Source organism: Arachis hypogaea, chromosome 10 (genome assembly GCF_003086295.3).
Source record: "Arachis hypogaea cultivar Tifrunner chromosome 10, arahy.Tifrunner.gnm2.J5K5, whole genome shotgun sequence".
Classification (NCBI taxonomy): domain Eukaryota; kingdom Viridiplantae; phylum Streptophyta; class Magnoliopsida; order Fabales; family Fabaceae; genus Arachis; species Arachis hypogaea.
Window position 1 is genome coordinate 670430 of NC_092045.1, and position 11710 is coordinate 682139.

At 30.2% G+C, this 11710-nt stretch overlaps 2 protein-coding genes across 6 annotated transcripts; both read right to left on the reverse strand.

The window, feature by feature from the left end:
- Positions 1–1320: 1320 nt before the first annotated feature.
- LOC112714365 (uncharacterized) lies at positions 1321–4419 on the reverse strand. Of its 2 annotated transcripts, XM_025765949.3 has the most exons (4): positions 3660–4334; positions 3370–3454; positions 2784–2849; positions 1321–1960 (listed from the first exon to the last, which is right to left on the reverse strand). In XM_025765949.3, the coding sequence occupies exons 1-4, from the start codon at positions 3668–3670 to the stop codon at positions 1466–1468; spliced, it is 657 nt and encodes a 218-aa protein (XP_025621734.1). In that variant the 5' UTR covers positions 3671–4334; the 3' UTR covers positions 1321–1465. The 2 variants fall into 2 exon arrangements, with proteins under 2 accessions (XP_025621734.1, XP_025621733.1); XM_025765948.3 differs by lacking the exon at positions 3370–3454 and having other exon boundaries at positions 3660–4419.
- Positions 4420–5417: 998 nt separating this feature from the next.
- LOC112714366 (putative hydrolase C777.06c) lies at positions 5418–8883 on the reverse strand. 4 transcript variants are annotated; one of them, XR_003159221.3, is made up of 11 exons: positions 8544–8883; positions 8173–8308; positions 7874–8001; positions 7555–7702; positions 7361–7466; positions 7108–7166; positions 6837–6872; positions 6638–6747; positions 6383–6441; positions 6027–6166; positions 5418–5767 (listed from the first exon to the last, which is right to left on the reverse strand). XR_003159221.3 is itself a non-coding variant. In XM_025765950.3 (10 exons), exons 1-9 carry the CDS (start codon positions 8834–8836, stop codon positions 6384–6386), a joined length of 1074 nt encoding a protein of 357 aa, XP_025621735.1. In that variant the 5' UTR covers positions 8837–8883; the 3' UTR covers positions 5418–5767; position 6383. The 4 variants fall into 4 exon arrangements, 1 of the variants encoding a protein (XP_025621735.1); XR_011866374.1 differs by lacking the exon at positions 6837–6872 and having other exon boundaries at positions 6638–6836; XM_025765950.3 differs by lacking the exon at positions 6027–6166.
- Positions 8884–11710: the final 2827 nt, after the last annotated feature.

Below are 11710 nucleotides of genomic sequence, written 5' to 3' on the forward strand. Positions count from 1 at the left end.
CAGAACATATTATAAATAAATTTTGAATTTATTTATTTTTAAAAAAGACATAGGTTATTTATATTAGAGTTATACAAAACTGCATTTTTCTTTTTTTTTTTCATTTTTGGATTTGCATTAATGGCTACACTTTGTCTTTTTTTGTTTGTAAATAATAATAAAAAATGAATGAGAATGAAAAACATAAAAAAATATTTTATATTAATTTTAAGAAATTTTTGACAATTAGTATGAGAGATTAAGAAATGAAGAGTAGTAAACGTGTATAAGTTGTAGAATTTAAATACTTATAACTGAAATTTTTTATAATTATTATTATTATGACACTTTTAATGTATGTTTATTGCATTTAATTAGTACTTGATGTTTCAATTGAATAATAATAGATAAGAGTTTTTTGTTTTAATTTTTTTAAAACATTTTACTAAATAGTGATCGGTTGATTTTTATCTTTTACCAAGTCATTAAAATTGCTGATGTAGTATCATTAACAAAGAAAAAATGGCTTAAATTTATTGTGGAGAGAATTAGTATCAACTTTTATATATTATAAATAGATAAATAGATAGATATTGATTAGTTGACTTAGATTCAATATTTCGAATTTCTTTGGGCCCCGTGTATAGTTGTTGGGTTGTATTTTGATTTTTTGGTCATGAAAGACTAACAATGAAAGTAGTACTAGGCTTTGAAAATCCAGATAAGGACAATTGAAGTTGGCAAAGTACAATTCATAACTCATTATAACTTAGAAAAGTACACAGAAGACAACACACCCCATTAAGGAAGCAACAAACTTCATTGTTGTGTTGCATATATAATTACAATGAATTTCAAGAGAAAATATGAATATTTTCAAAATGAAAAATGAAGTATCCAGTTGTTCTTCTTACAGGTCAAGGTATTTATTTAGGTTTATCTCAAAATTTATGCAAAAATATTATAAAATTATTATTTTCTTAAAAAAAAATTATCATCTGAAATGATGTGATAATATAAGATTTTGTAGCATCGCTAATTTACAAGATATATGTATTAAAATTGCAATTGAAGGTCTTAAATCGCTACTTAGGTAGCACTCCGTTCACATGCATAGTTTATTTATACGTTAATGTTAAAGAGATAAAAAAAAATAATAAGAACTTGTCTCATTAGCATTCATTAATTGTTGCAGTAATGAATAAATGTTAAATAAAACAAGTTCGACTAATTTTGGCTAAATTTTTTGTTACCAAACATGTCCGTTATGAAAAATTGAAAATTGAAAATCATAACTAAATGCTTAATAGTATCATTATTAGTCCGCAAAAGACTATATAGTAGCTATCTCTAATCTGAAATTTGATTTTGCTAAATCAATGTACAACATTTACAAAACAATAAATGGAAAAGAAAGAAAAAAAAAGAAAAACAAAATAATGTTGGCAGAGGAGGATGGTTCAAATCTTTTACACCACTCTCAATTCTACAGAACCTGCTTTTGCATGTTTTCTTTACCATTCTGAAACATTTGATGGGGTGAAACATAGGAATGTTTAACCAAGTTGTCAGCATCACTAACATACACTACTCTAAAGATATCATACTTCATCTCTAAAGAGAAACGTTCAAGATATGGCATCATCCAATTTCTATGGTCAGAATTGAGAATATATGAGTAACAAAAATGGAGAGACTTCCACACATGCATGCACACCACTCCTGGCCTGCTCTGTGCTTTCAAGCAAAGGCCTGCTGTCGCGCCTTCTATCTTGTCGAATCGAGACCTGAAAATTGCAAGGACAGCATAGCAAAGATCATTGAGGTCACCACTAGTGGTGGCTGCTGAATGAATGGAAATTATGTCCCCATTGGAGAATTTAGCAGTTGAAGATCCATCTCTTGATTCTCCGGCGTATGCTTCAAGAAAGGTGTATTCAATTAATGTAGTCATGCTTGATATGTTGTTTATCATTGATTTCTGTTAAACAAAAAGATAATTTGAACTTGAGTGAAGAGGAAAATTTTCAGCCTACATTCTTTGATGAATGTAATATGATAATAGTAAGGGTAGTGTACTCTTTTCCAAACAATAGATAAAGAAAGAAAAGGAGTATTAAGGGCTTGTTTGGGTGAGCTTTTAAGAAAAGATCTTTTTTCGAATTATCTTTTTTTAAAAGATCTTATAGAGAAGTAAAAGTAATTTTATATTTGGATATCTCATGTAAAAAGGTCTTTTTATTTATCAATTATGTTTGGGTATAACAATATAAAAGTACTTTTTTGTTTATTTATTACATGAAAAATATTTTTTTTAAGAAAAACAGATCTTTTAAAAAAATGTAAATTACAGTTTCTCAAAAAAGATTTTTTTTTATTTTACTAGTACTTTTACTTTTACTACTAAAAATTTGCCAAACACGTTAAAAAATAAAAAAAGATCTTTTTTCATTGAAAAAATATCTTTTTTAATAAAATAATGGCGCCCAAACATGCACTAAGAAGAAATTTGATTTTCCATAGTTATATTTTCCATAGAGCTCAATGAATAACAAGGTTGGATATATTAAAACATTTCAGGGTTCTGTTTAGATGTTTATTTTCTAAGAGTTTGTTGTGTTCATTTTAAATGTTCTGTTTTTAGTCCCTTAAAAGGCTTCTCTGATCTTGATAATTAAAACAAAATAAAATCTTTCCATACACCTCTCACCAAGTAAACTCTTCTCATACAAATTCAGATGTTAACTAATTTTAGTTCACATAAAATTCTTATCCGAATTTAATTATTGAGGGGCTAAACTTACAAGGGTTGTGATAAGCTGTTCTTTTTCCTTGTTGGACCTCTTCTGCCATGCACCATACCATATGATCTGATCATAAGCCACAAAATATTCAGCAAAATTCAGCTTATTGCATACAAAAATAAAATAAGAAAGACATGTGAATGCATCAAATGATCAGTGAAATGAACATCAACATATAAGATATTTGCATTAACACTGCACAGAGAAACTTTTATTGTGGGACTGAAGATATGAAACTGATACATTGATAGAAAACAATGACAGCAGTGTTTCTGCTGAACTTAACTAAATTACAAGATCAAATTGGCTCCAATAAAACTCTTATTCTTAGGGATTAGAATAGGATGTACCAAATTTTCAAAATCAGAGTTATTATGGAAAGAAGGGAATAACAAATAAGATAAATCATATTGTTTTAGAAATATTTGTGGAACTCAGGTACAGTCAACTTCACGTGAAGTTGAATGTACTGAGTTTTCACCTTATTAAAAATGAATGAACTAAACAGATTCGAAGGTTTGAAAAGCCATATGTGTGTGTGTGTGTGAATTGTTGGCAGATTCAACCATTACAGATGGTAGAGTACCATGGAGCAATGGAACTTGAAGCTGTCATTCACTGAAAAAAACAAAAACAGCTCCAAAGTAAAATCTTCATGTTGTGTCCAAAACCTACGTGGAAAACAAAACTGATAATAAGAAAAACACTATAACATCATTTTGAGATATATATGGAGCACAATCCAATAGAAGAATTTAATGGGGTTTCCATAAACTAACTAGTCAGCAGAGTTTTTACTTTTTACACACACAAAATAAAGAAAAATTGAAGATTGATTGATAAAGGAGAGTTACTAGTATGGATGAAGTTAGTTACCATGTTTCCATGGATGCTCCTAAAGATAGAGGTTTGAAGACAACCAAGGGTGTGAGTACTCAAGGAGAAGTGTTTGAGGACATGAACAACAGCTTCATCATCAACCACCACAAAGGTTGGCTTGAAAACAAAGAAGCTAACATCCAAGTTGTTCTTATTGTTGTTCAAAGGCACACAACAACATGCCATGATGCTCTTTACTCTCTTAGTCTCTCTACTTTGTTTTTCTTGTATTCTGATTAATTTTCTTGATCTTCCAAGTTCCAAATAAATCCCTTCTTCTCAAGCAAACTCGAAGCTTCCATCAACAATGAATGAATAGCAATAAGGTCTAAGGTTGGTTTCTAGAATGGTTCCAAATTTTGACTTTGGTTCTGGAGGAATTCAACTCAGCTGCTTGTTTCCTTCTAATTGGTCTTCTGTTGTTCCTTCTAAATGGACTAACATTAAAGTAATAAAGAGGAATCACAATGCAACTACAAGATTAACTACTTCAACTTGTTCACACCTATTCCACTGTAAAATAATAGTAAGCCTTTACATCAACGAAATTTCTAAGATATTTGTTATATCTAATCTGATTTAATCATGTTAAGTGTATACCAAAATCAACGGCTAGTATAAAATATATATTGTAATACAAATACACAATATATTAGTAGACGATTTTAGTCTACAAATAACACTTTTGAATCTAATTATATATAATGGAGATTTACAAAAGTTTTGGTATACAATTCTTTTTTCTAGAATACTCTTTGTTCAATAATTTTTAAGATTTGAATTTAAAACGAAAAATTTACCATATTGACTAACTTTATATTTATTGTTTTGTATATATTTAATAAATAAAAAAGTGAATTACTAAATATTTTGATACGCACGTAGACAATGATTTTTGTAAATAATGTGAACAATGAATTTTAGAATTGACCCAACAAAGTAAAAAAAATACTTCACTCCCAAATTACCTCATAAATCCTAACATTAGGATAATAATCCGTACATAGTAAATTAAACATCCAACCAATGTTAACTGTGTATGAGTAAATCGAATCAAAAGAAATAACCATCTAATTAAAAATAGTCAACATAATCATCTGCATACTTATTAAATTGAACATCCAGCATTTCGATTATTCACATTATTTAGTATTCTCATTATTTTTCTGAACTTTTCCTAATAATATTTGATGCTATTTAGTATTCTCATTATTTTTCTGAACTTTTCCTAATAATATTTGATGCTTTGACCGATTCAACCGCTGTCGCCTTTATATAGTGTCCTTGTGAAAATATAGACAGAAGAAGTGATGAACCAATTAAATAGTAGCAGGTCAAATCAATTTGCATGTTTTAATTGGACTATATGACATGAATTCTAGCCGTGCAAACTACGTCCTTCCTCAATTTATCATTAACTTGGCAATGCTAAGGACAAGATATCTACAGGAATCGCAAAAACAAAGTTCCATTTTATGTCTCATCCCATAGTGGAAAGCTGATTTTGATATTTCAAAGTTTGTGAAAACTGAAAAGCAATTTGGCATCTTTACGCGTATCTACAGTGTGTAACTTTGCAAGACGATTAAATAACAACAAATCGATACACGCGTTAAAAATTTTATTCTTTTCAGAAATGAAGCTTCCTTTTTAGTCTTTACTCGTTACTCTCTTTCAACTAAATGTTACTACTAAAGGAAGTAAAAAAATAAATATAATTTATGTTTTAGAGTCTTTAAAAGAAAACACACAATGTAATACAAGTAATTCCAATAGATAAGACGAAATGCTTCAGCAACAGCCTTCAGATTAGTAGCTTTGTACTAGTAACAGCAAAAAGAACACTACAATACGGATGGTTCCCAATGCACTTGATTCAAGGAGTTGATTACAAAATTGTTACTAATTCTGCTCAGGATTTTAATTATATCAATAAGTTATCCTCAGCAAGTCCGGAAATGGCATCTCTAGTAATGATGTCGATTCCTTAGGGACTTGTACAAACTCGGGATACTCTTAAAAAATATTAAGTTGAAATTGAATCTAATTCTGATTTAACAGTATGCTGTATGCCTGTATCTGTATATGTTGTCTCATGCTTTACCCTGCAAGAATATGGTAGCATATAATATTAGAGCACTGCTATTTATTTAAAGTCAATATGGCTACAGATAAAGGAATTCAAGAGGATAGGGAATTGCATTACATGTTTGTTTGTAGTAGTCATACATTATCGGTTCCTAAACGTGTAATAGAGCTATTGTTCAAATAAGGATTTCCTTGTTTTTCATCGAAAATTACTTAGGAACAACAAAATGTAGGACCAGTGAACGAAATGGAATGCATGCATTTACTACACCTTACCTCATGAATGTATTTGCGTTTAAAGGATGGAAGTGATTCCAAGTGACTTTTGATTAACCAATCTAAAGAGTTCTTCACATTTTCTACCTACTCCGGTACTCCCTTTCTATCTTCTTCAACAGACACAACCTGGATGTCATCTACTCTCCACAATTTATAAGGGGAAGTTTTAGAAACTTAAAAGGCAATTATACCCCCAGGAATGAAATCATTTTGGCAGGCACATACATCCCAAGAAAGGTGACATATCAGAGACAGATGCATGGCACTGATCATAGTGAACATCTCATATCCTAGTTCGACATGTACTGATCTAGATGAGCAAAACGGAGATTCAGATTCACAAGCATTATTACCTCATAAATTTATGGGGACTTTCAAGCCATCATGAGCAAGCTGCACTGGAATTCCCTCCCTAATCACAAAAATAGAGGATTCAACTATATTAATTGCTAAAATTCACAACATACCTTATAGTACAAAGATATATAGTTGAACTGCATTTACTTGGTCCTGTTACTGTCAGACTGTCCGGTAATATTACTTGTATACATTGCATTTGAAACATTTATGATTTAATATTCAACTTCATAAATGGATAAGACATGTACCTTCTGGACCAATCTTTCAAAAACTCATTGTCCTTGTGGTGATCAAATTCGTGAGTCATTCCAATCAACAGGGTTTGCTTTGGACATAACCTCTTGACAGTTTCAAGAGTCTATAAAATTCCACCAATTAATAAGCATTTCACCACAGGGAGATACAATGTGTAACTGTAAACATCATTTCGTAAAATGCAAAACAAACCTGTGGAAAACAAAGGTGAACATTGTGTGATCCAGTCTGCAAAAACAGAGATTAACATAAGAAGGGAGATGTCTACGACCGAGAAAATAATATATACCTAAAATTAAGTGTGGGATTGACAAACATGCATGAAAAAAAAAATTCTGAATTAGAAAAGTATCAGAGAAGGCATTATTCCAAATAACCAATCATGCAACTCGATGCTAATGATAAAAAAAAATCCAATAAGCAGATCTTGCTCGCCTATACAATTGAAAATAGAAGTACTGACCCTATACAAACAATCCAATATAAGAAGATCCAACTGCCCAGCTCCACTTTTTGATATGACTGTAAAAAGAAGATTCATTGCTTGAAGTTAGGTGTCAAAAAGCAGAACATACTACAGGATCTTATTTTGAATTGAAAAACTTTTTCACAATCTAAGTAACAACATTGATAAAACAGAAACGATCTCTCCGCATACATATATAGTCTTATAGTCCAACTTTGTGAGATAGTACAGAAGATAATTCAAAACGCACCATGCTCTGTACTAGCTGGAAACCGTGAAACATCTGATATATAAGCCACCTTGTTTTTCTCACCAAAAAGAAAGCCCAAACAGATGTAATCCTCTCCATGCATAACCTAAACCCACAGACAAAATAGCTAAGTGGTAAAATAAAAGTATTTTTTCTTGTTCTTACCTTTAAAGACAAAGATTGCAGCCACTTACTGGCAAAGGAGTGAATTTAAGTCCTGATACATAAAAGGGTTTATTGATATCATCAGCGATAATGTTCCAGGCAAGCTGGGCTACTCTACGTATTTCTTGTCCTTCCTTTGGTTTCTTCGGAATCAAATATGGAAACTTCTCTGCTATGCTATTGAAGATGTAAAACAGTGGATAGTTAGCCCCTCAATTTCTAATTTACAAGAATACTGACTTTAGAGGATCTAGAATAGAGGGGAAGTCCTAGTAATTTAAACTAGATCAGGGATGAAGTGCAAATTAATTGCATGACAGCATGATAAGTTATTATAACTGAAGGTACCTATCCATTGAATGCTGACTCAGGTATATGGGGGTGGGATCAATATCATTTGTGGGACTAAAAGGCTGCACAGCACGTATATCATCCAATCCAAGGACTGCATCAGCATGTTCATGAGTCAAAATGATCTGCAGCTCAAGCAAGAACTGAATTTCATTCTGAGACTATGAAATTGAGGCCAATAAAAATTTCAAAGATATAATACAAATTTCACATACTAACTCTGATTCATATTGATTTCACATAAAAACAATAGTAAATCCATAGACTTGAAATAAATGGCAGGACCATTAACTCACAGAATCTATTCTCGGTATCCGATGGGAAACAAACCATCTAAGTACTGCCTCCCTAAATGTCTTCCCAACATCAATCAATATATATTTGTGATTATCATTGCTTTCACAATAATCAATTAGAAGGGATGTATTGCACCTGTAAGAGCCACAAAATACTAAAATGTTATTCTTTCCACAAATGTCATGGCATAAAATCCTAGGAGCAAGAACCCTGATTATCATAGCAATGCGATTCTCAATTTCGGTTTCAATTCGTTTTCCTATAGTTCAAACACTAATGTTTTAACCGTTAATCCGTTCCTGCTAGCTTTCTAACCGTGGTTGCTTAAAAAGCTCGAAAATTGAGAGAGAGAAATGAGAGGAAAAGTAACCTGTAATTAGGGTTACGCTCGGGAGGGATAGATAATGACTGAACACAGACGGAGCAGGGAGGATCTGAAGGGCGGATCAGGCACATTACGTTGGGAACCATGCTGGAACAGCCGGTTCCCATGAAGATCAATGCAGATTCCGACGGAGCGGCGGTTGCGTGAGTGTTCTCGGAGGCGGAGCAATTGGAAGTAGCCATTGCGTGACGGCAGATCGAGAAGGTTGAAGAGAGAGAGAGAGAGTTGGCGCGTGGTTGGTAAGAACAATAGAAAGAGGGAAGATTCCGAAGGCGCATATAATACACCAAGATTCCCAACCCGCCAAATTTAGAATTGGAAAGTGGATCATACGTCAATTAAAATATATGATTACTCATGTAAAGATAAGATACTTTTTTATTTAATTTTTTAAAACACTTACATATCTTTTTTTGATGTTAGACAAATTTTTTTTTTTAAATTAACTAAATTATTTAATTTTACAGTTTTAAAATTAAAAAATATAAAAAATAAAAACTCACGTGCAATCAACTTCACGTGAATTTGATAACTAAAATTATGTCTTATAAGTTGATAACTCCATTTATTATTTTTTTTGCCCTTCCTATCACAAGGACCATAAAATACACAATGTCTTATAATTTGATATAAGTAAATATAAAGAGACTATGTTATTTGAGTTATAGCTCATTGACAATCAAAAGTATTTTATTTATTAAAAATAAGATATTATTGTACATAAAAAAGATATAAGAATTGTTATTTGCTAGAGTTATAAGAAAGGGATAACCAGATATTAGAGATTGATGATTCCTATTATTGAATAACAATACAAAATAGGATTGTAAAAATTTGGGGAATAGCTAAGCACAAATTGGGGCATTCCTCTACATCATCTAATTGCTTAGAGACAAACAAATCACGTGCAAATGACTATGACTTCAATTTGACCTATGTTTAGAGTTTAGACCTCTAAGAAAATATCGCCCTTTCTAATGAGTTATGCAAATGGATTTTTAATTAAAAAACAAAATAAGACAAGGCATAATGGAAATTACATTGCAAATGAAGAAAAAGACTAAGACAAATTACATGCACACTTGATTAAAAATATTTTGTTTTTTCTATATAGTCTCATTTCCAAACAATTTTAATTGGAAATTAAATGCAATCTAAGTACTATCTAGGGTAGAGAAGAAAGTGGAGTGTTATGAAAATGAAGCTTGCAAATTATTAGAAAATATATGTACTAAACTAGCTCAAATTGATTTTTGGTGAAATTTCTAGAAAATATATGTATAGATAGAGATTTTCATTATTATTATTGTTAACAATTTGTAGGTAACTAAAAGATTGGCAAAATAAAAAATTTATCCAATAATTAGTCATTTCAAAGAAACAACACATTTAGCTCTTTGTTTTTTCTTTTAATATTCTCTCATGCATGCTAATATATTTTTATATTATTCTAAAAATAATTTGAGTAATATAATTCAAACAATATTTAATTTATTATAATATATTTTTATATAAAAATGATCAAATATAAACTAAGTCAATACTAACTAACTGTGGTATTAGCTAGAGAGACATTTAATTAGTTATTTCTTTTTAACCTTAGCATGTGGCTTATGGGGTATTTTCTATGATCATAGTGGTTTGATATTGGTCAAAATTCCTATTTTTATGTTCAGTTTCAGTTTTGTTATGCTTTGGCGTATTTGTAGCATTTTCTTTTTCCGTTTTTGCCATATTACAAACTGAAACATATTAGTGTACCAATGTCTATAATCAAAGCCTAAAGTAGGCCAGCCAAGAACCCAAGTGTGAGCCCATTATTCTTTTAGGCATGGAAACCTGTCAAATAATGGGCCCTAATTGCTCTCACCGTTTACACAAGTCCAACCCTCCCAAAACTGTAATTTGAAATAAATAAGAAATATGTCCAAAAAGAATATGTGAATGAGAAATTAATTTTTAATTGGTTAATATTAATTATTTTTTGTTATAGAGTTACTTTTTCATTATTTTTTTAAAAAAATTAATTAGGATTTAAATTTAAAATTTTAAATAAAAAATAATTTTAAAAAATATTGACTAAAAAAATGATCGTACAAGTAAAATAAGGTAGTATAATATGGAATAAGCTCTTTACTCAAATTGGTCTTAAATCACATAATTGACACATTAATGAAAATAATTATCTTTTATATTGATCACATGAATAGTCATCTAAGAGAACGATTGTGATTCTACTCCGAGTTCATATTCAGCTTCTTCAAAGAATCCAAAAATGGCGACGGTGTGCACTTACAAAGGCACTTCAAAGTTAAAATTAGTAAAAATAAAAGATGAATATAATGTTATTCAGAATAAATAGCATATTATTTGTGACTTTGTGAGTTATTTGTATTTATAAAGTTTTTGTATTTAGGACGGTTATTCATATTTTTAAAATTGTTTTATAGAGCTTTAACTCATTATCTGATAACTGTGTTCCAGTGACCCGTTTGGATTTGTTTAGAGATATTTGCAGAAAAATTTCTGGGCCAATTTAGGTTATCACGTGGTTATTTGATTTGATTTTAAAGGATAATTATGTCGAAAAACAAACACGTACTCCACGTACTCCTTACGTATAGTTTTAGTTGAATCTAGTTATAGCCAACACATCAATAACAATAATAATAAGTTAATAACAATAACAATAAAATATATAACAAATTCAACATATTATAAATATAATTTTAAATGTAATAATAAAAAATAATATTATACCATATTATACAGTTTAAATTAAATTAAATCGATTTTGAAAAAAAATTCAAAATTTAATCTAATTTATGTTATTTGTAAAAAATATACAAATTTAAATTAGTGTGATTTTAATTAATTTTTAATTCAAATTAAATCGAATGAACTATCTATTTTAATTTAAATCACTCTCTTATCTCATCACCCAAAAAAAACACCTACGGTCATTTTCCCACTCTTTAAAAACCTTTGTGGTGGAAAAAACATAAAAGAAGAAACACAATTCCACTTTGAAAACCTTATTTACAATGTATACTAATTCCAGGTATAGAACTCCGGAAATAAGGAACAATGCCTTGATTATATCCTAAATTCAGGTGGCTCTGGCTTCTTGAAGGGCGTAATCGGCGGATTCA

Bases quoted from the DNA above. Each gene is read 5' to 3' on its own strand.
- LOC112714365 (XM_025765948.3), bottom strand. From the start codon at position 3,848: ATGGCATGTTGTTGTGTGCCTTTGAACAACAATAAGAACAACTTGGAT. The intron at 2,850-3,659 runs GTAACTAACTTC...GCTTATGATCAG, and splicing joins GGAGCATCCATGGAAACATG to ATCATATGGTATGGTGCATG. The intron at 1,961-2,783 runs GTAAGTTTAGCC...TTTGTTTAACAG, and splicing joins AACAGCTTATCACAACCCTT to AAATCAATGATAAACAACAT.
- LOC112714366 (XM_025765950.3), bottom strand. From the start codon at position 8,836: ATGCGCCTTCGGAATCTTCCCTCTTTCTATTGTTCTTACCAACCACGC. The intron at 7,167-7,360 runs GTGCGTTTTGAA...TTCTTTTTACAG, and splicing joins TCCAGCTAGTACAGAGCATG to TCATATCAAAAAGTGGAGCT. The intron at 6,748-6,836 runs GTTTGTTTTGCA...GGAATTTTATAG, and splicing joins TTCACCTTTGTTTTCCACAG to ACTCTTGAAACTGTCAAGAG.